The sequence below is a fragment of the Echiichthys vipera genome, assembly GCF_963691815.1.
Source record: "Echiichthys vipera genome assembly, chromosome: 7".
Classification (NCBI taxonomy): Eukaryota; Metazoa; Chordata; class Actinopteri; order Perciformes; family Trachinidae; genus Echiichthys; species Echiichthys vipera.
The window spans coordinates 26,835,277-26,859,677 of NC_139832.1; the positions used below are offsets into that span (position 1 = coordinate 26,835,277).

The following is a 24,401-nucleotide window of genomic DNA, read 5'->3' on the forward strand; positions in this document are numbered from 1 at the left end:
CTATCTCTGTCCTCATTTATATTTTATGATGCTACAAATTATATCTGGCTCCAAGGTGTGGACAGAAGTACAGAGAGTTGTTGGCGTGTGAATTTCCAGTTAATAGAAGAAAAAAAAAAAGAAGAAGAATTCCTTTATTAGTCCCGTGAATGGGGAAATTCAATTTTCACTCTATTTTTTCATTTAATATATATATATATATATATATATATATATATATATATATATATATATATATATATTTTTTTTTTTTTTTAACATTTTGGAATTGAAATAATGGCAACCGTAATTGCAGATACGGTTCACAACAAGGAGAATTGGAATTTATAAAATTGAAATCATACTCAGCCCCCACTTAAATCCGAGCCAAGCCTCAGTGACTAGTCAAACACAATTTATCAGTGTGCTCCTGGAAATAGGTGGTGCCAGCCTGACAGTAAGTTCTCACAGTTAATTCAATGGAAGGTATTTGTGGCATCCACGCCTGTCAGCTGACTCTTTTGTGGAGCAGTTCATACCCAAGCAGAGCAGAGTTCTATAAATTTGAATGACCCACTGAATACGGTGGCTTTCTCCACTGTAGACCTCAGCGTTCAGCAGTGTTTACTCCACATACAGTTCTGTACTTAATCAATATTCAGGCATCAGGCATCTTGCTGCACATTCGCCTCCATTCATCATGCATGACTGTCAGCCTAGAGCGATGCCTAACCCTAGCTGACAGTGTGATCAAATGTCAAAATCTGACCGAAGCACAATGTGTGTGCGACGACGTGTGTGTGTGTGTGTGCAGGTGGATGTCGTGCATCACAGCCCACAGCTCAGCTCAAAATCACAGACAACGGAAGTGTGTTTCTGAGTACGTCACGACTGCAAAGATCTCACTTTTTTAACATGCAAAGTAACAACGGTTCTCTTACTGAAGTCAGTGTGATTCACGACTTTGTACACCACACAGACACATGTGCAACAGGCATCTGTCTAGTCTGTCCGCCTCTGTGTTGGACTAAGCCTTTGTGTGTGCGTGTGTGTGTGTGTTGTAAGGAAGGCTTGTTTTCTCCTGCAAGTGTGTGAGGAGGACTTGTGAGGCTCCTCTGTTTTCCCCTGACTTCCTGTTTCCTGCCCAACCACATCATTGCATGTAGAAGAGCTGGGTGGTGACCCCGGGTGTCTTTATGACATGTAATTAGAATGGGGTTTGAACAGTGAGCTAGTCAGACTCACTGCTGACGTCATGCGTCTCATCCTGTACTGACACTGAGGAGGAACGAATGAATCAGGTCTTCCCTAATCATATTGCCAACACTGATGCTAATAATACTAGCTACTGCTAATGATAAACTGTAAGTCAGTGGTAGTACTGTGAACTCAGGGGAGCAGTTTGTGTGCAGTTTATCTGATGATGAATTAATGCTACAGCTCCTCAAGACCCAAGACAAGGCTCTGTGGCGTTGCTTGCTGTTGGCAGATTATAGTGAAGGGAGTTAGTCCTGAAGCTAGTGACAACAACGGTCCAGGCTCACCAACCTTTAAGATTGGACCAACTCCTCTCATTGTTATGACAAACTGCTCCTTTGCTTAACTTTGTCATTACAATTCATTTTCATTCACATGCTAAGTGCATTTGCTGCTGCGACCACCAGCAGCCCTCGTCCCATGTTTCTTTTCATACATAAGCTGACAGGTCTCCAGACTGAAACCAAATGGTTGCATTTTGTGACCAACATTTGAGTGTGCGCGCGTGACCAGATGTCTCGCCATTTAAGTGGCTAAACAGCAACAGAGGGGGGTTATGCTTTACAGTGTTTCCCACAGGTTTACAGCGTTGGAGTCAATCATGGTTTTCATGTTTCCAACGCACTGTATCCGATTGCCTGAATGTTCTTTTATTAGCATGCCAGTCAGTGTTTAATCCGACAATTTAATGATTAGTTTCGTTTTAAAGGGTCAATCCCCACATGGATAAATGAATCAGTGTTAAAAGGTTTCACAAATAACCAGACAGAATTCTTTGATAAAAGCCTAATTGCTATGTGTTATGTTTCTAATAATCAGCTTTTAGTTATTTACATTTTTGCATTGAATGCACATTTATTTTCTTCATTGTAACTGGAGTAGATCACAACTGATAATCACAATCTGCCTGATCTAAGTAAATCGCCAGCCTCTGTTAACATTAAATGCACATACAATGATGAGAGAGATGCACCTTGCAGACAAATGACGAACTGTTACTCCGACCTGCTGCATCAGTTCTGACAGAGCCTTGTTCTATTTACTTGTAGTGTCAACAGTCCCATGGGTCACCTGTCTGTTGGACTGGCAACTTTTCCATTAATTAGTATTAAGCCTGTTAGGGTGGGACAACTTGCATCTTTATGTGTAGGAACATAACTTGGCACAGCACACCTTAAAACAAGTAGACATGTTGCTGCATCAACTCCATCTAACCTGTATTACAGGCTGCCTGTGCTGGTTTCCAGTGTGTTGTGTTGTGTTTGAGGAGTGTCCGTATGAAATTATCAGGAGGGTTTCGTCAGCTTCTTTCATCAGAGGTCCTGTCAAATGTTGCTGCTGCAGATGCAGCTTCTTCTAATGTGGCACAATTGTCCACTCGGACTCGAGGATGAAATGATAAGATTTTCAAGGTCAAACATCAAGGTCACCTTACAAAATGCAATTTTGTCCATAACTCATCAACTCCTATGGTAATTATGACAACATTTCACACATATATCTAATAAGATAAAATGATGAAGTGATGACATTTTATATCTTAAATATATTATATCTTATCTGAAAATTCTAACAGAGAAACTAAACTTCATAACACAAAGATTCAGTTAGAAGCTATGAAAGTCCTGAGAGCTGAACACAGAGACTTTTAGGGTCGCAGTCTGCCACAGTCTGTCTCACTGTCTGGAGAGGACTACCTGTTAGCTAACGGAGGCTAACGTGACATTCTGCCAAGTGTAATGTTGTTAACTGTTAACGCACATCACTCACGTGCAGGGAAGCTTCGTTTGCCACTGGGGGGGAAGTAGTTTTAAGTTAGATATCCGATGGATATTCACTCCGGTCCCAGCCGCCAACTTAGAACTAACTTCACCCCGGTTCTGTTACCTGTAACGTCTGTCTTGAGCACCAGAGAGCAGCTTAGGCATTTAAATGGCACAGAAATGGGGCAATGAAATCTGCCCTGTCATTCGGTTTCGTATCTACCGTTTGTTTAGCAACCATTGCCATGTAGGCACTGTTTTTTGGGACACTATTGTAGCGGTAATTTTAGTCTGAAGTTGCAGTTTATTGGGCCTTCAGGGCCACTGTAGAACTTTCTGTTTTTTGTTCCTCGTTAAAAAGTGAATCATTAAATAGAACTGATTGTATTATATTGGAGGTCTATCTGGCTGTTAAGTCTGACGTAACACCCTCTCAAAGTACGATTTCTGGGTCCAAACGCTCCATTGAAACAAAATAGACACAACGACCGAACATGTGCACAATTACGATCACCTCTAATGTCAGACAACTTTTTCATCCATAAGAAAGAGGTAAAATGACAGTTTCGTTGTTGTTTTTTAAACTCATATCTGTTCAAACAATGCTGTTGTTGCTGTGTAATAACGTTGCTATGGACACAGTTCTGATCTGGAGGAAAACATACATCAACACGCAGAAAGTAGTCTGGTAAATTTGATGTCAGCTAGCCTGTGGCAAAAAAAAAGAAGAAAAAAATCATTATATTTCCGTTTAAATCAATATTTGTATCAAATTATTGATTAGTTTTTCTTTGACCTTTACTTGACACATGTTGTAGAATGAATGCTCACACCTCTGTCCCCCTGTCTTTTCTTCTAGGGTCCAGCACCATGAAACTGAACCCCCAACAAGCTCCACTCTATGTAAGTATCTCTCGTGATAACACAGCATCATAATGAACTGTGTTTTCTCTCTCAAATGCTGCAACATGATATGCTACAAAACTAATATACAAATAATAACATTGTCATTGCACATTCTACGGCCGCTGGCTGTTATTTATCTTATTTTCCAACAATTGATCAAGTCCGTGAACCATTGCTAGTGGCTAGCAGGTTAGCCTTCTATGTCTGATGTACATAATGATCAGGATCATTCTCTGTGCTCCTCTGTGTATTTGAATTTTATGAGGACAGGCCTCCAGACTAACTTTTTTCACTAGGAGCAACCAGAAATTTTAGGGGCGCAACCAGAAATTTTTAGGGGCACACACCGTAAATCACTAATAGATGCAGAAATTACAATGTGCTGTTTCAATTTCAGTGTCACTCTTTTATTGTGCTCTTTTTAAGATGCAACAAAAGTTCATCTTCAAAAATTTGTGTTTTTGTTTGTGTGTGTCAAGGGGGTGTCTAAAAGGGCCCGCCCCCTGCCTGACAACATACAGGCACTGCTCCACAGAGAGCGAGATAAGAAGTGGTGTGACGACCGTCACACACTCACCTCTCAGAACAGAGACTACGTTTCCATTTAATTGAGCCGATCGAGTTTTCTCCCGCTGTATATGTGTTTTAAACATATGAGCCGTATCTACACTGACTGATCAGATCAGTCTGTATATGTGTTTTAAACATATGAGCCGTATCTGCACTGACTGATCAGCTTAGTCTGATATGTGTTTTAAACATATGAACCGTATCTACACTGACTGATCAGATCAGTCTGTGTATGTGTTTTAAACATATGAACCGTATCTACACTGATCAGATCAGTCTGTATATGTGTTTTAAACATATAAATCGTATCTACACTGACTGATCAGATCAGTCTGTTTGTGTTTTAAACATATGAACCGTATCTACACTAACTGATCAGATTAGTCTGTTTATGTGTTTTACATCATATATAAACCGTATCTACACTGACTGATCAGATCAGTCTGTATGTGTGTTTTAAACATATGAACCGTATCTACACTGACTGATCAGATCAGTCTGTATGTGTGTTTTAAATATATAAATCGTATCTACACTGACTGATCAGATCAGTCGGTATATGTGTTTTAAACATATGAACCGTATCTACACTGATCAGATCAGTCTGTATATGTGTTTTAAACATATAAACCGTATCTACACTAACTGATCAGATCAGTCTGTATATGTGTTTTACATATATAAACCGTATCTACACTGACTGATCAGATCAGTCTGTATGTGTGTTTTAAATATATGAACCGTATCTACACTGACTGATCAGATCAGTCTGTATATGTGTTTTAAACATATGAACCGTATCTACACTGACTGATCAGATCAGTCTGTATATGTGTTTTAAACATATGAACCGTATCTACACTGATCAGATCAGTCTGTATATGTGTTTTAAACACATGAACCGTATCTACACTGACTGATCAGATCAGTCTGTATATGTGTTTTAAACATATGAGCCGTATCTGCACTGACTGATCAGCTTAGTCTGATATGTGTTTTAAACATATGAACCGTATCTACACTGACTGATCAGATCAGTCTGTGTATGTGTTTTAAACATATGAACCGTATCTACACTGATCAGATCAGTCTGTATATGTGTTTTAAACATATAAATCGTATCTACACTGACTGATCAGATCAGTCTGTTTGTGTTTTAAACATATGAACCGTATCTACACTAACTGATCAGATTAGTCTGTTTATGTGTTTTACATCATATATAAACCGTATCTACACTGACTGATCAGATCAGTCTGTATGTGTGTTTTAAACATATGAACCGTATCTACACTGACTGATCAGATCAGTCTGTATGTGTGTTTTAAATATATAAATCGTATCTACACTGACTGATCAGATCAGTCGGTATATGTGTTTTAAACATATGAACCGTATCTACACTGATCAGATCAGTCTGTATATGTGTTTTAAACATATAAACCGTATCTACACTAACTGATCAGATCAGTCTGTATATGTGTTTTACATATATAAACCGTATCTACACTGACTGATCAGATCAGTCTGTATGTGTGTTTTAAATATATGAACCGTATCTACACTGACTGATCAGATCAGTCTGTATATGTGTTTTAAACATATGAACCGTATCTACACTGACTGATCAGATCAGTCTGTATATGTGTTTTAAACATATGAACCGTATCTACACTGATCAGATCAGTCTGTATATGTGTTTTAAACATATGAACCGTATCTACACTGACTGATCAGATCAGTCTGTATATGTGTTTTAAACATATGAACCGTATCTACACTGATCAGATCAGTCTGTATATGTGTTTTAAACATATGAACCGTATCTACACTGACTGATCAGATCAGTCTGTATATGTGTTTTAAACATATGAACCGTATCTACACTGACTGATCAGATCAGTCTATATATGTGTTTTAAACATATGAACCGTATCTACACTGACTGATCAGATCAGTCTGTTTATGTGTTTTAAACATATGAAAACGTATCTACACTGACTGATCAGAACAGTCTGTGTATCACCTGCTGCCTCACTCGCTGTGTGGAGAAATCAAGTCAATGAACCAGTTAAACACTGTTGATTTCTTCCCATGGATCAGCATTTAAAACTATTTTGGTTCAGTAAATTTCTACTGTCACTCGGCTCTGGAGCTGCCGACAGACGGCATGGACCATCCCGACACTGTGACTAGCTGCGGGAGCTCACGTGTTACGCGTTTGTGTTACTGTGCTGACTGCACTATCTTGTTACTGTGCTTACATATTATTCCTGTCGTATCTGTCTCGCTGTTGCTGTTGTTAAGCCTCTTACATATTGATATGGTGAGGTATCTGGTCGCACATGGGCAACCAGATGAAAAATTCAGTCGCACAGTCTCAGATTTTGGTCGCAAAATGCAACCATTTTTTCCCAGTCTGGAGCCCCGGAGGAAATTAAAGACCCTGTTAGCATTTAGAGAAGTGTTTAGTATTTTAAAATGTTCTTATTTAAATCTAAGGAAGGACTGTGAATAGATGTATTTCACAATTTCCTTACTACTACTATACAGAACATGACTAAACTGGAGGACTTTTGCTACAAAGTGAACACATTTTCTTTCTGGGGATCTGTTATTACTTTGGGTGGTAAACAATAGTCTGACAGATACATCAGCCGCCGGATACTATCGGCCTATATTTGCGTGTTTTACGTGTAGCGGTATTGGCCGATTGCCATAAACTTTGAAAGTGGAAACACGAATGCCAAATGCATGCTCTGTATGGGTTTTGCTTGAAACTATAGCTAAGCAGGTTTGTGGGTCCAAATGGTACAGGAATGCCGAATGCCTCATCTATAAAACTGCTTGCCATGGTGATTATACAGTATGTATTCATACAGCAGCTGTTAGGAACACTGGTCATAGGATTCAATAATCTCTCTCTCTCTCCCTACTTGGAGCTGGGCGGATATCATAGCACAACCCCCCCTCAAGAAGAGCTTTAGTAACGAGAGATGTGTTTTATAAGTAGTTGAATATTAATTTGGGTTAACGTTTATCATGTATCAGACAATATCAGCTCAAGAAAATCGGCAGTCCGTATCTGTAAACAACTTATAAACTACTACTTACACTCAAACCTAAGGTAGACTGTTTACTTTTGGTGTTGTTGGGCAAAAAAAAAGTCAAACAGATAATCATTCATCATATTGTAATTCTGTCCATCTGTCAGTCGGACCACTGTTTTTGGTTCAGACAGAAATATCTCAACAGCCATTAGATGGATTAGAGGGACCTAGGATCGCTTACTCGAGGTGTGGTGTGTGCGACGATCAGAGACATGAGGGTGGATGAACGGACACAGGGCCCTCGGCTGCCTGTCCATGGAGCTAATGTTAGCGATCTACAACTAAGTTATAGCAAAGAGGTGATAATACTAAGAGGCGACACGCCATTCACGCGACCAACATTTTTGCACTGTTGCAGAGCGGAGCCGCCGCCATTTTGGACTAAACGAAAGGCTCGCATTAATAACGTAAATACGAGATACGTAAAATCTGCCATTCCTAATCACAAGAGGGAGTCAATCTGGTTAAAAGTGCTAGTAAACAACAGCCATGGCAGTCATTTAATCTAAACATTTTCCCTTCACTTTATTTACCTGTTTGTAGCCGTACTAGTTACATTATTACAACTATATTTTGCAATTTATGCAACAGTATCTTGTAAAATCAATCCTGCTTTATCGACTGAGCATTATATTGTGAAAATTCATTGAAAAACGTTTTTACCGTTTCAGAAACAAGTAATCATAACATGTTTATTATATTGTCAAATGACAATAGTCAACATCAGACCTTTTAGGACAGAAACAGAAGAAAATCACTCTTTTGATCCCAACTGTACATCTCAACAAAGAATATGCAATATAAAAATCTCTTTACAAACCCATGTGGCTTTTATTCTTTTCATTATTCTAATTCCTAATTTGATTTTAATTCACTTGTGAAGTCCAAAAACCTCTCTTTTCCACCAATGTGTAGTTAAACGTTAACTGACCCAACATGTGTGAGGAGAAATTAATTAAGTTATATGTGATCCTGGGTGTAAATAAGCATATGTGCAAGATTGTCCTACTCTGTCTAACTCTCTCTCTCTCTCTGTGTGTGTGTGTGTGTGTGTGTGTGTGTGTGTGTGTGTGTGTGTGTGTGTGTGTGTGTGTGTGTGTGTGTGTGTGTGTGTGTGTGTGTGTGTGTGTGTGTGTGTGTGTGTGTGTGTGTGTGTGTGTGTGTGTGTGTGTGTGTGTGTGTGTGTGTGTGTGTGTGTGTGTGTGTGTGTGTGTGTGTGTGTGTGTGTGTGTGTGTGTGACAAAGAGACAGAATAAACATATTTGTGGTTCTGTTCAACCGTTCATTAAATGATATAATTTGGTCACAGGGAAATTCCATTGCAGCTTTTTTATGGGATGTTTACAGTTTGTGTACTGCTGAACACACACACACACACACACACACACTTATATTCCGGGTCCTGTACTGTAACCATGTTAATGAGCAAAGATCTGATATTACATTCTGTTCTGCCAAAGTATTGTAAGCGGTGGTGCCAGTGCAGTGATAGAATGATCCAGTACGAAGCCACAGACTGTTTATATACTCAATAGAAGCAGCCCTGCACCTGAGAAATTGAAGGCTGACAGTGGATGCTGGGTGCTGCTTTTCACCCTCACCTGTACTTTCTGTAGATCTTGTCATTTGGATGACTCAACATGCTGAACCGTGTCCCGTCCGTCTGCTGTTAATCACTCATAACCATGGACATTTCATACACTTCTTTTATATCTTATAAAATGTCTGCATAAGTAGCAGCAATTGTGTTACAACAAAGACTTGTTAAAGCATTTTGACTTTTCCATCTGAAGCCTCAGAGTGGACACCCTGTTGCTAGATAAACTTCTGTCTGTCTAAACGTCCAAACAGATCTAAACATTTTCTTATGTGATCATTGAAGTTGATATATAAGTTAAGGAAATGTTACAACACACAAGCAAGCAAGGGGCTCGTTTTTGGCTTGACTTGGACACACATTTTCTCATCTTACAGCTAAACACTTCACGGAAGAAATACATAGGCAATACAGTAACAGAATATTGATTTATATTTGATTAGCACTGCCTTTCACAGTTTGATCAGAGTTCAGAGCAGATATTAACACTATGTCAGAGACTCCTCTGCTCTGATTGTGGAGGGGAATTTAGCAGACAGAGAAGCTGGAATCACATTCACCTTCAGGAAGCTAGTTAGCTGAAGAAAAAGCAAATTTTACTAACATATCAATGCATAAACATATCAATGTTCTTAAAGGGTCAACATAAGAACCTGATCTCAACATGCAGTCCTACTTCTTATGTCATTTTAGCATGCTATACCGTATACCAAATATGTCATTGATGTGCCCTGGAAAAGTGTCATCACCCCCCTTGCAGAGCACCTGAGCTGAATAATGGAGCAACTATGTTTCCATACTCATCAGCAGCCAAGCATCTGGAACTGACCCTGTATCACTGCAGTACGTTTACCAGCAGTAATGTGTGTGTGTGTGTGTGTGTGTGTGTGTGTGTGCGTGCGTGTGCGTGCGTGTGTGCATTTGTGGTGAGATCTGAAACATTCCTGTGTGCTATTGTTAGCCTGTGTGGGTGTGGCTGTTAACAGACTTTTAACTGCCTGTTCAGCAGAAGTGTGTGTGCTGTGTCATGTTTCACAGCACACGCACGAGAGCGAACACATACACACTCTAAAGGCTCCATTCTGTCTTTTAACCCTTAAATGCAAACATCACTCTCTCAGCTCTTAAATCCCAAGTTGAGGTTCTTATTTTTCAGTGGCACAACACTTACAGAGAAGCAGTCGATGGACACATGACAGGTGTCCCCATATTGTCACATATGCCACACAGGAACAGCATCCATCCTGTCATCACAGCGCCAGCTACTGCAGGGAGGGAGTTGAGGGTGGGGGAACACAAATGGCTTCCTAACTCCCTACCCCCCTACTTCCGCCGCCCTTTCTTTGACCACAATCATCTTTGAACTTGGCATCCATTTTTATCTCTACACACCTGTAAAGGTTTGTGACTGTATCTTGCACGGTTATTGGGCCAGGGGCGTAAAGTGGGGGGGCCCAACTTTCTACCTTTCTACTTCCAGCCCCCATCCTCGGAACACACCCTTTTTTTCCAACCTGGCCTTCATATTGATCTCAAATAATCCCCTGTAACATTTCGGAACCGTATCACGCACAATTTAGAAGCTATCCGGCTGTTAAATCGTGACGTAACGCCTTTTCAAAATAGGATTTCAAGGTCCAAGCCGGTCCATGCCTCGTATTTGTACAACGCAGCAGTGCCGTGTTCCCTGTTGTTTGAACAGATCTGAGTTTTTAAAAAACAACGAAATTGTCATTTTACCTCTTTCTTATGGATGAAAATGGTGACTGACATTAGTGGTGATCATAATTGTCCACATGTGCGGCCTTTTTGTCTGTTGTTGTTTCAACAGAGCGTTTAAATTTTGAAAGGGTGTTACGTCAGACTGAATAGCCGGATTGCAGTGACAAAATCTGTACACGGACATAAACAACTGGAAAAATACTCCAAACTGCCTCTATGGTGGTGCCCTTGCCAGCAGTTGTCTACATGACCACGTTTTGCCATGATGACACACAATTCAGAAATAAGACAAACCCTTCAAACACATCAAAACAACCTTAAATGACAGAAACCATCTTTGGGGAAAATGTCTTAGACATGCATCCATTTGGCCCATGTCCCATCGTGTCAACATGGAGGAGGTGGGATCTATGAGGTATACTGCAGCCACCAGGGGGCGGTCCAGGGAGCTGTGAAGCCGTCCATCTTCATATAGAGTCTATGGGTCACAGCAGTTAAATGCTTGGAACCTTCATTAGCTTCTCAGTCATCTGTCATCAGCACTCAGACAGGAACCACAAGGATGCGCCCTCTCACCTTTGTTGTTCACATTGTATACCCAAGCCGTATGTAAGACAGATGGTGTTAGTCATCAGGACAGTTGTACAGTGATTACATTTGCAGATGATGCAGCTTTGTTCGTCCTTTTCACCGGAGAACAGTTATAGAGCTGAAATTAACCCCTTCAATTCATAACCCCTTAACTCATTCATTTTTGACATAAAGAAAACTTGGGAAAATGATCATTGACTTCATCGCTTCTCTGACCCCTGCAATGACCATTTTTGTGTGCTGTCATGTATGGTTGTTAATGCTCTTTTCATATTCTTTTATTCTCTTTGTGCAAAGCAAATTCCCCTAGGAGCAACGTGTAGACTGAGGGAATGAATGATGACGTACGTGAAGCAGGAGATCCGTGTGGAGCGAGGAGGAGACTTTAACCTTCCTCACATTAATACACAAAACTAACAGAAATGTCATATTTCCATCCCGTTTTCCACATGGTTTTCCATCTTTTGAGCTCCGACTGGAGAATCCGCTGCCCAAATGTTTATCTCCATCAACCAATGAACTCATATTCACAGAAAAAGTGGATGGAAATGCACATTCACTCATTTGTCTTTTGACCATATTCTGGAAACAATGAACCATTGATGGTATCCTTGCTGCTCGCTGTGGTGGACGGATTGAGGCGACGTGTACAGTCGTGGCTCAGATCTGTCTGTCAGGCTTCTTCTGGGATAAAGTGAACATGATCAGTCTGCATTAAAAGGTATGTTTATGTGAAGTGTGTGATTAAAGTTGATTTCTCTTTCTTTGTGTCCTCTCAGGGAGAGTGTGTGTTGACAGTTCAGCTCGGCGATGATGACGTGTGTCGTGCTGAGGGAGAAGAGGAGGAGGTGGAGTTTTATCTTTTATTCTCAGGATCCACCCAAAGACATCTGACCAGCACACTGCGAGTCAGCCACATCACACTGCAGGCTGTGTGTCCAGGTACACACACACACACACACACACACACACACACACACACACACACACTTTACTCAATGGATTTATGTCTGAACCAGTATAGTCGTTTAGTTTTATTTAAGTGAGTCAAAGATAGACATTTTCTGAAATGAAAGAACAATTAAGAATGTTGCAGATGGATGAAAGTAACGCTGCTAACATATACACTATATACACAACAGTGAGGCTACAATATTCCCAATAGAAAAATAAATATTCTGAATATATAAATAAATAATAGTGCGCGCGTGCGTGCGTGCGTGCGTGCGTGCGTGCGTGCGTGCGTGCGTGCATGCGCCTGGATGGATGAATGAGTGGATGATGGATGGATTCATGGGTGGATGATGGATGGATTCATGGGTGGATGATGGATGGATGCATGAATGATAGATGGATGGATGCATGAATGATAGATTGATGGATTCATGGGTGGGTGGTGGATGGATGAATCATGGATGGATGAATCGAGGGATGATAGATAGATGGATGAATGATGGAGGAATGGATGGATGATGGATACATGGATGAATGGATGGATGAATGATGGATGGATTTATAATGGATGGATGAATGTATGGATAATAGATGGACGAATGGTGGGTGAATGATGGATGGATGGATCAGGGATGGATGGATGCACGGATCAGGGATGGATGAATGGATAAGCTGACCACCTCATGACCTAGTTACAGATTGAGATCCTCACCAGGCGACTTCAACATCACATGTGTTAGTCACAATCAGCGCAGGCGTTTACAATGACCTGTGGATGGTTACAGCTTGCTTAAAGAAATTAATTCCACTCCACACATCACCCAGTATTTCTGGGCGATGTGCTCAGGTGTGGTATGTTGCGGTTATGACCACACCCAGCTGAGATGTGGCATTGCACAATAGTACAGGGTGTGGCAGAGCATGAAGGAGTAATAGTGCGTCAGCAGGGTTATTAGCCTGGGTGTAGTTGCTCTTTCACTATAGCCCGAAGCAGATTAAAGGCAACAGACCAACTTTGCCAAACTCAAAGTGTGAGCACAGTCCTTTAAATGCCCAGGAGCAGTAACTACTGTAGCTGTAAGACAGGGAAGGAGAGAGTGGATGTTTGTCCCAGGCTGATGCTTCTCTCTGCTGCTCTGCTCCACAGCGAGCAGAGACCTCCTCCCTACCATCATGTCTGATGAGAACACTTTCCCCACAAATAGATTACAGGGAAACATTTTGCTGTTCAGCTTGTGAAGGCAGTGGGTTGGATGTGTTGTCAGGTCTTTATGCTTCTTGTCAGACTTCCAGAGCAACATGTGCAAACACTTTGACTTCATTCATTATTATTATTAATGGATGCATCCGATGCATTTCAACATGACAGAAATGAATAAGACAGCTACTCTCCTAAACACAGCAGTGTCTCTGTCCCAACCTGTGCATATTGACATGTGTGTAACTGGTGAAACGGAGCTATGATAATTACACATGACAGGCTGTCAGCTGCAATGTAGTGATGACAAACCAACCAGATTATCAACACCGTCCAATCGAAGCTGATCTTTTGTGATTGGGCGGGTGGGGTTTGAATGAACACTGTACTGTAATAAGTCACACGGTGAAACATCCAAACAGAAAGTGTTGAGTTCTGTTAAAGGTAGCAGCAAAGTAGAGAAGACTGTAATGGTTTAATGAGTGATAACAGTATACGTGCTACCACCATGTCAAGTACACATGAAGGGAGTCTTCCGCTCCCATTATCATCACATTAAAGGAGCTGCTGACTTTTTGGAAAATACAAGTATTTAGGGCTGCAATTATCTAACGATTTTGGTTAATTAATTAGTTATTTGGTCCATAAGATTTTCGAATATTAAGAAAAGGGTAGATTAATGTTTCCCAAAGCCCAATATTACCTTCATAATAGTCTTTTTTTTATTTTTTAAAGAATAACTACTAACTCAAAGATATTCAGTTAAATGTCATAGAGGCGGAAAGAAGTATGAAATATTCACATTAAAGAAACCGAGAAATTTGACCTTTGATTTATAGTTTCAGCTCTTAACACATTTAGTTTCTGACAAAGAGTTAAAGGTTCAGCTCAACCCCGCTCTTATGTCCGTTAAATGTGCTGCTTAGCTTAGTTTCGCATAAAGATTAGAAACAGCTCATCTCATCTCATCTTCATCCGCTTATCCGGGGTCGGGTCGCGGGGGCAGCAGGGGACCCCAAACTTCCCTTTCCCGGGCTATACATTATATTCTGTTTTTTCATTCTGGACCCAAGTATAGAAATGACAGATGTTTCTTGATGCCTGGCGAATCAGTGAACTCTGTGGAGTGGGTGAATACTAAGGTCTGGACCCAGGCAGTGTTAAACCAGTAGAGTTTGAGGTTTTGTGAACTCTACACAGATTGTATATTTCTTACGCAGAAGGACTTTAAGAATGAATGGTAAATAATCCAGTCCCGTTGCTCTCTGCTCACTACATGTGGTTTGTCCTCTCTGATTGGTGACATCTGTAGTGTGTGTGTGTGTGTGTGTGTGTGTGTGTGTGTGTGTGTGTGTGTGTGTGTGTGTGTGTGTGTGTGTGTGTGTGTGTGTGTGTGTGTGTGTGTGTTGTTTGTGTGTGTGTGTGTGTGTGTGTGTGTGTGTGTGTGTGTGTGTGTGTGTGTGTGTGTGTGTGTGTGTGTGTGTGTGTGTGTGTGTGTGTGTGTGTGTGTGTGTGTGTGTGTGTGTGTGTGTGTGTGTGTGTGTGTGTGTGTGTGTGTGTGTGTGTGTGTGTGTGTGTGTGTGTGTGTGTGTGTGTGTGTGTGTGCGTGCGTGCGTGCGTGCGTGCGTGCTATTTATTTATTTTATAAGGTCAATGCGCATAAATCAGAATTACTGTAAATATGCCAGTGTTAGCTAACTGGCTAATTTTCAGCTGTGGTCTTTTGGCAAAACATTAGTACAGGTTAAAATGTACAGACAGAAGACAAGACGGCGTAAGGACAGCAACAAAATAAGCATTCTCAACACAGTGCAGAAGCCATGCAGAGCAACAGTAAGCAACAAACAGTACAGAAATACAACAACAGTCTCCACATCAAGAACATGTTAGACTTGCATGCAACACAAAGCAACAACACACAGCCAGGCAGTTCGGATTATAGACTTTTTTTTTACACATGCAACCATGCAGAGCAGCAGCAGCTATGACACCACTACATCTACTGCTCCTCAGGCTCCTTGGAAAATGTTTATTTGTTCAAAGTTGTTTAAAGTTTTTTTTTATATTTATGGGATGGTTTACTGTGGACACAAAACCAACAATAATTTATTTGTGTGTGTGTGTGTTTGTAGCTCATAATGTGTGTGAGAAGGTCTTGGTGACATTATGCTTGGCGCGTCCTGGTGGCCCGGTGGACACACACTCACAGGAGACCTTCTGCTTCGTACAGGTAACATCACAGTCCTTCCACTGGTCCAAATGGGTCATGATTCCAGCGATCACAGGACCAACCGGCTCTTTGTCTGATGACAAATTAGCCTCTTGGGGGAATAAATTAAATATTTTTCTGGCTTTACGGTATAGCCAGTGGATATCCGAGCCAAGACTTCCTCTTCCCATCATTGTTTACGGTCCGATTAGCAACTTGTGTGTGACCAGAGAAATTGATTTCTGAGAAGCTGAGAAGCTGTACAGCGTTCGTATTTTGGATCCGGATGTTGACAATGATGTAAGAATTCATTATTTCACAACCTGATTTAGAACAAAGTGCTTTTGTCTCCAAACTGAGGAGAAACCCAGCCTGCTGCACACAATTATTAGGTTCACCTGTACACCTGCTCGTTAATGCAAATATCTAATCGCAAACAGCATGTAAGCATGGATCCATCTTGTGTCAGCAGTTTCAGTGTAATGATGTGTGATACAATCCTATCAACATGGAGCAGAACCCCTAAGAAATGTTTCCAGCACCCCGTTGAAACCAAGAATTCAAGCTAGTCCGGGGAAAGGAGGGTCGTCCCTGCATTGGAGTGTTGTACCTAATAAAATAGAGTGTAGATAGAGCATCACTTGACAGACGTGGCTGATTTATGCTCATCGGATTTTCTTACTACATACAAAAATTTGTCTGTTCTGTATTTATCTTAATCAAAATGACTTGGTCGGATATTCTAAATGACCTAAAACATATACCGTATGTAACATTTGTTTTTTTAATCAGGTTTAAGAATGGCATGTAACAACATAAAGCTGATGAAACAGTTTGATACCGTAAAACATTTTGATGATGTGACATGTTGGGAAACGTTTCACAGAAATAGACACATGGGTTTGAGTGCTTTACCCCAATGATTGCAGTATCAATGTGTGTGTTGTGCTTAGGACTTGGCTCTGGACATGGCCCACTTCCTGCTTGACAACGTGGCTCCACAGGAAGCATTGCTTCTGGATGATCACCAGGTAAGAATGAAAGACATTTTCATTCGGTATAATAGTCATTAATCTCAATTTGTCATATTTAGATATTTGTTTTGGTATTGATACTGGATTTGAATTAAATCAAATTGTGTCCAGAAGTAAGACATGTCATTAAAACAGCATAATAAACAGCAGATAAATGTTTTTAGAAGGGGAGAGAGGACATAGAGATGACTTTATTGTGTGTGTGTGTGTGTGTGTGTGTGTGTGTGTGTGTGTGTGTGTGTGTGTGTGTGTGTGTGTGTGTGTGTGTGTGTGTGTGTGTGTGTGTGTGTGTGTGTGTGTGTGTGTGTGTGTGTGTGTGTGTGTGTGTGTGTGTGTGTGTGTGTGTGTGTGTGTGTGTGTGTGTGTGTGTGTGTGTGCACGCATGTGCGTGTGTGTCAGATTCCGTTGAAAGAGTGTGAGAGGTTGGACCAGAGCCTGGCCCTGGCCCTGAAACACCTCAGCCTACGCCCCCACAGGACTGTAGCAGGTGTGTACAGACAGATGGGTAACCAGTCGCTATCTGACACGCATACACACAATGGCAAAGACAGCCACTGCACAGAGACACACAAGGAAACATTTATGGATGTGTCTGTGCCGCTCGACAGCTGCACCGGTGAGCTACAAGGCTACAACCAAAAATAACCAAATCACTTTGTATGCATGACTTCATTTAAACCTGTGCTTAATCACTTCAAGTCCAGCAACCTCACAGGCAGGTGTGAACATCTGTGCTCTCTGCTGTCTGTACATTCCTCCTGAGGTGACAGGACTCCCACCCTTGTTGGGTCTATGTAAATCATAAATAAGTCATAGAGTGTGGTCTTTACCTAGTCTGTAAAGTGTCCTCAGATAGCCTTTGTTATGATTTGGCACTATGAAAAAAATTGAATTGAATTGAATTGAATTGTTGTGAGCGGGACACCTTCCTTTCTATAAAGCACTAACACTTAGCAGGCTAGGCTAATTAGCCTCCTCTCTGACAGTGGAATACAAAGCTTAAATACTGAATGTTGTAAAGGGACAGACAGATTGAATTGTCATTGTCCCAGTAAGTCGTTCAGTCACTGTTCCGTTGCCTTGGGAAAGGCCACTCAGTGACCTGAAGCACAAAGTCTGTTTCCAGAAATATGTTCAAAAACAGTTGTGAAAAAGGCACATGCATTAGGGTGGGAATCGAGATCCGTTTCCAGATGAGAACCAGTAACAAATTGGAATCTGAATCCTATGCCCCCGAGCACAGCAATTCCTTTTATGAATGCCGGCATTTTTCTGACAATTGCGCACTGCAAAACAATAACGTCGAACTCACGCGCTTCTGGAAACTTGCAACAAGAAGGAGTAATGGCAGAGAGGAAGAAATGTTCCAAAGTTTTGCTTCATTTCACACAAAAAGATAACAGTGTAATGTCTGTAAAATGATCATTATAAGTAAGGAAAAGTCCATGCAGTTATTAAAAAAAAAAAGCATTTTAACACATTAGTCCTTACTGCAGCTGATCGTTGAGTGCTGACAGTGATAATGTATTATCATTCAACCATCGTTAGTTTATAACTAGTCAAGAGCGTCCATAAGACACTTGAACTTATGATTCATTTTAAGTCATAACTGTAATGTTTTATGACTCTTGATATTGTGTGTCAGTGTCATGAAGCTTTATAAATGCATTATAATTCAATCTGAATGCCCTCATAATGCAGTAAGGATGCAGTCAACACATAATACGAATGATTTAACAGAATCAAAACCCCAAATTGGCATCAGTAAAATCTTATAATTTCCCATCCCTATATGCTGGACACAGAAATGGTATTGTAATAATATATATTATATGATAATTGTAATTATAATAATACTGACTGTGTCCACACTGTAGGCAGACAGGTGTAACTGTGGGAATGCTGACACTCAAACCTGCTCACAGCTATACGGAGCTGTGGGCTTCTCTGTAATCTGCAGTCTGTGCTACTTTTTCATTCCTGCTGTTCGAAGTTTGTCAGTAAACACGTGACAAAATATGAAGTTGTTTGCTCAATGCCAGCACTATGGGTTTCACAGTAAAGGCCTACAAGTATCTTTATATTGTTTGCTTTTATTGTGAAGTATAAGCAGTAAGTGGTGATTTATCAATTCACCCCTCGGAATAGTATGCTTTTCCTATCCTTTTTTGACTTCCTCTATTACTAATTAGTATTTCAACTTGAAGATTAAAATAAGATGGTCTGAAAATGAAATCCCATTTGTTTTCAGTTGGATGAAGTGTGTTTTAGGTCATTCATCATTAGTATATAAAAGCAGACCATGTTGGCTGGTATAAACAACCAACACAACCTAGTAACAGGAAACATTTGGTTTTAAATTTCATTTCCCTTTCGTCTAGAAAACCAAAGACCCATGACTGGCTCATACCCAAGTTTGAATAAAGACTACTTGTACTAGTAAACTGCTATATTGGTGTCTCACATGTCTCTCTCCACCAGGAGGTGTCTCCATCTTATCAGATGAGTCCACCCCTCACTGTTTGTCTTGTTTCTTCCTCTGCAGCTGTGTCTCAGTGCCAGCAGCTCTCCAGACTGCTGCACCTGGCGGCCAGTCATGGTCTGAAGACAGTGGCGGCGTTCCTCCTGCAGCAGCCGGGAGCCAGGGAGGCGCTGAGGAGGCCCAACGCTCAGGGACTGACTGCAGTGTGTCTGGCAGAGAGCAGAGGACATCAGCAGCTGGTTGAGCTCTTCGCACAGTGAGTACCTGAGCTGTTGAGTTAGTGTTAGGCCTTGGTTTGACTATATGTTGTTAGAATATGAGTAAGCTGTTGTACTTATTACTGTAACATCGCTTCACTGTGCTCTAAAGTGGAAAGAGTACCACGTTTTCTACAGTGTACAAATACATGTTTGTGTGGTGGTGACAGATGGACTCATCATCACATCACATTTAAACAAGTTTATAAAGGAATATTATTATTATATTATATTATTATTATTATTATTATTATATTAATTAGAACCTATATTGATACATACAATGGATGGACACAATAATATGAACACCTGTACGGCACACTGCACCCAGGAGTCTTGATGAGGGTTGGGTGTTTGTTTGTTTGTTTGTTTGAAATTCTCCACATGGATTTTCATCAGATCTTATGAAAACAAGCCTAATCGAAAGCTGCAGTAGTGCAGGGCGTTGTACCCGACAAACCAGTATACAACAAAAATAAATGACCCACAACTATCTTTGATGGAGCAAAACACCATGGCACACAACAGTTTGTGTTGCATAAGCAATTTATAACACAAATAATTGTAGAAAATGACACTGCTGAACGGCATGTTTGTATATTCTATATTCTCTTGACATTAGAATAAGTCACTATAAACCTATAATAAGGTGCATCCTGCAAAAAAAACCTAACCAAAAACTTGATGAAGAAGATACTGCGACGCAAACCTTTGCGCACGTATCCGAGCACTATGTTGTGCTGCAGTTATATTTAGCTGTCATTTTATATGGAGCACATGTTTTAGCACTTCCTCTGGACTGTGTGTACCATAGTCTGTATATAAAGATGGACAACACATCTCCACATCCTCCCACTGTACAAAGGTGAAGCCATAATATCCTGGATACAGGTGCTGCCGTGTAATTTTGCGGTAGTTATCGGGCGGTATCAAAGTTCCGCCGATACACATGCCCCACATCTGTCATGACATTTCACCCCATTTTTAAAGCATCAAATAACTAATAAAAAACAAACTTTATGGGTGTTTATAGGGTCTTTGACCACCAGGGGGAGATCCAGATGCTTTGGCTTCACCTTCAGGGAGCTGTCAAGCCGTCTATCTTTGTATACAGTTTTTCCCTCAACTGTCTTTTATAATAACCATTATTCACAGAAAAAGTCATGCCCACAGAATTAAATTTTTCCCTTTTTTGCCACTCTACAAGCTTTCCTCTAGCGCCACCCTCAGGGAAGGGAGAGGGAGAGGAGAGGGAGAGGGAGAGGGGGAGAGGGAGGGAGAGAGAGGGAGAGGGAGAGAGAGAGAGAGAGGAGAGGGAGGAGAGAGGGAGGGAGAGAGAGAGAGAGAGAGAGAGAGAGAGAGAGAGAGAGAGAGAGAGAGAGAGAGAGAGAGAGAGAGAGAGAGAGAGAGAGAGAGAGAGAGAGAGAGAGAGAGAGAGAGAGAGAGAGAGAGAGAGAGAGAGAGAGAGAGAGAGAGAGAGAGAGAGAGAGAGAGAGAGAGAGAGAGAGAGAGAGAGAGAGAGAGAGAGAGAGAGAGAGAGAGAGAGAGAGAGAGAGAGAGAGAGAGAGAGAGAGAGAGAGGACATTATATCCTCTATCTGCTCCTCCTGCTCCCCCCTCCTTTCAACTTTCTTGTCCCATACTGATGACATCACAGTCAGTAAGTCTGGGGAAGGCGAAGGGAAAAAAGAAAGGGGGTGGAGGAGTGTGTGGACAGTGAAATAGATGTGCTGTTGTACACAGCTGCTGGTTACTGACAGACATAAACACAGACAGCATACATGGGTATGTTCTCACTGGAACAAAAGAACCTATTGTTATTCAGGAATTCCTCTGGATGTACTCCACTGTTTACTATCAGTGCTGACTACTTTGTGTACAGCGTATGATCTCTTCTATGTTTTAATCAGTTAAGGGCTGAGTTGACAGATAGGACAATAGAGCAGAAACTTACTGAATTAATGTTGTCACTATGAAGAGAAACCGGTTTAAAACACACAGAACTCCCTGGGAACCTGTGTGTGTATGTGGTTTTGTTGTGTGTTTGACAGTTGCTGATGATGTTGAAGTACACCTGAAAGCACTGTCCTGTGTGCCACCCAAAGTCCCTGCACTCACTCCCACTGAATGCCTGTGGTGAAGACACACTCAGTGTGCTGCTGAGGAGAAAGGAGCGTGCACGAGTCAATGAGCAGCTCTTCATGACTCAGGGTAGACCGTGAGTGTCAGGGCGGTGATTGGCAGCTCAGCTGATCCTAGCTTAGGGTGTGGGTGGGTCTGGGCAAGGCGTGCCTACAGAGTCTGCATGACTGAAGTGATGTCATCCACCACACAGGGCTGTGTGTGGCACATAAGCCAGGTGTCGGGATCTGTCGTCTTGTTGTGTCTTTGTTTGATGTTTTAGTTATTGAATTATATTTATCTTGGCAGCTTCTCATTTTTGTTACTTGAGTAGCAGGCCGTGAAGTTTGAGACTGAAACTCATTGTCAATCGTCAATCGTTTTTCCTTCCATTTACTCACACAGCAGGCGGGTAAGGATCTCAGAGCGACATTTCTTTGAAGCATTCACTAGTGTCTCAATCCTGTTTCTACATGAGAGAACAGACCAGAGAGTCTTTGTTTGTGCAATTTGTTGAGTTAAAGTTGTCCATAGTTTCTCAGATACACATGTTATTTTGTGTCATTGCAGGTATGAGGCGTCTTCAGGGATCCAAGTGGAACCGAAGGAGGAGCTTCACTTTTACCCAGAAGGCCGAGTGTTTCAGCGCCACACAAGTCTCGGTACCTACACCCTGACATCCCCGGGCCTCCATCAGAGAGAGGTCGGGGCAGAGACCCAGAACAGTGAAGACTGCTGCTTACAGGAGGAGCTGAAGGAGCTGAGGAAACATATTCATCTTCACAGGGACAGAAAGGTGAGCTGTCGGGGTGTTCACAGGGAGGCACTACGGCGTTTACACATTCTTGTTTCTAGCAGTGACCCGGGTCAGACCAAAGTTCAACTCATGACGACTCAGATACGACCTGGGTTAAAACCAGGTAGCAATGCATACCAATAACCTCATGTACTGGAAGTGGGCCGGAGGTTTACACGTTATATTCAGTGATGCAGAGGTTGTCACACACACACACACACACACACCAGTCTTGCTCTACACCAAAACTAGAATCGCTCATTGTACTCGACACTAGAGTTTGAATTAGAGAACAAAGTATTAATTCTTTATTTATTTTGAAATACTGTTATTTATTACTTTTCATAATTTGATAGAAAATCCACTGTGGCTATACCAATGCTGTACTAGCATGTTTTTTTTTTTTTTAAATAACCAGGGCACTTCAACAAAAACCTTTATTTTGTGAAAAAAAACAGTGAGCAAAACTAGAGAACAGTAACTATTGTGTCAGAAGAGAAGATTCCAACCATGTTTTCTTCTCTAGGATTCAAAAATGAACAGGAAGTGTAGAGGCCACAGCTTTGAATGACTTCAGCTCATCTGCGCCCACAAGACATCACTAGTTTCTCACACTGCTCTGGTTTGATCTTGGTCTATTCTGACCCAGTCTCTTCCACAGTTCAGTAACTGGAGTGGGTTTCTTAGACATTACTTTGTTGCCAAGGATTTTCCAGAGATTCTCTATGGGTTTAGATCTGGACTCTGGGCTGGTTATCTCATTGTTTCAATATTCTTAGCTTCAAGGAACTACTAAACCCGTTTTGCAGTGTGACAGGGATATTGTCTTGCATGAAAATTGCAGCTGATTGGGAGATAATTGTAGTGAAGTTATTGCATGTTGCCGATGAGGTTCACATAAACATTTGCATTTATTATTGCAGAAAATATCCCCAAACCATGACACTTTCTCCTCCAAATATAACTGACTTTTTTACAAATTTTGGGTTCAGTCTTTCCCCAGTCCTACGCCAAACATAATGTTTCCCATCAGACCCAAATAAATTGAACTTTAGCAATGTCATGTCTTGGTTTGGGGTATTTGTATGTACACGTTTGTGTGTCACATGTATATACACATTCAGTGGTTTTCTCCTAACCACAGAGTAGAAGTAATTTTAACCTGCCGTTGGAGTGTGGTTGTAACATTAAGCAGCATCAAAATTAGAAGAAAAAAAACATGCAATTTCTGCTGCCGACCAGAGCTGAGGCAGTTACACAGATTCGAGTATCGTCAGTTCACTTTGCCCGACACCACATTTTTGTTGTGGTCATGAACTTTGGTCTACTGTGTTCAGTTGGTTTGTGAGCTGTTTCTGTGTACGGCGGATACCACTCACATTCAGCAGCCTCGTCACACATTCATGTTACGTTGTTTCTCACCGCCCCCCAGTCTGCCGCTTAACTTCTCACTCATCACGGACAGCCCAGAGGTCCTGCACCTCCAAGTCTGGTCACATATCCATGTTGTTCAAATTGTCAGTCATTCTCCTCCGCTGTAGCTGAAAACAGTCCTGCTCAGTTTTGGTGGCAGCCAGCATTTAGGTGCATTTACATTACAAAAAAAACATTCCTGTGTCCAACCCTTGTCCAATCCACCTCTTGGCTTGGGTCATGAAGTAGAGTCGGCCCCTTTCAAACTCAAAATTAACCCTGAGTGAGCCTTCTATGTGAAAGGTGTGACAATGTGTAGGGATAGTAGACACAGAGTCAGATCCTCAGTTTAATCACATTATCTAGAGTCAAATAATTATCTAAGCTGTTAAACTATCGTTTTCATTTTTTTTGAATGCCCATGACATTTTTCCTAGCTATAT

At 41.3% G+C, this 24,401-nt stretch overlaps 1 protein-coding gene across 5 annotated transcripts in view; it reads left to right on the forward strand.

Moving 5' to 3' along the window:
• Positions 1-24,401, forward strand: part of LOC310949281 (uncharacterized protein) — a 116,278-nt gene that overhangs the window by 23,224 nt on the left and 68,653 nt on the right. For all 5 annotated transcript variants that reach the window (XM_083916662.1, XM_083916664.1, XM_083916665.1 and 2 more), the window contains exons 2-8: positions 3,859-3,902; positions 12,275-12,437; positions 15,780-15,877; positions 16,810-16,887; positions 17,290-17,377; positions 19,436-19,628; positions 22,320-22,545. In XM_083916662.1, the coding sequence (XP_083772788.1) occupies positions 3,870-3,902; positions 12,275-12,437; positions 15,780-15,877; positions 16,810-16,887; positions 17,290-17,377; positions 19,436-19,628; positions 22,320-22,545 (879 nt within the window). In that variant the 5' untranslated portion in view covers positions 3,859-3,869. The remainder of the gene's footprint in view (positions 1-3,858; positions 3,903-12,274; positions 12,438-15,779; positions 15,878-16,809; positions 16,888-17,289; positions 17,378-19,435; positions 19,629-22,319; positions 22,546-24,401) is intronic.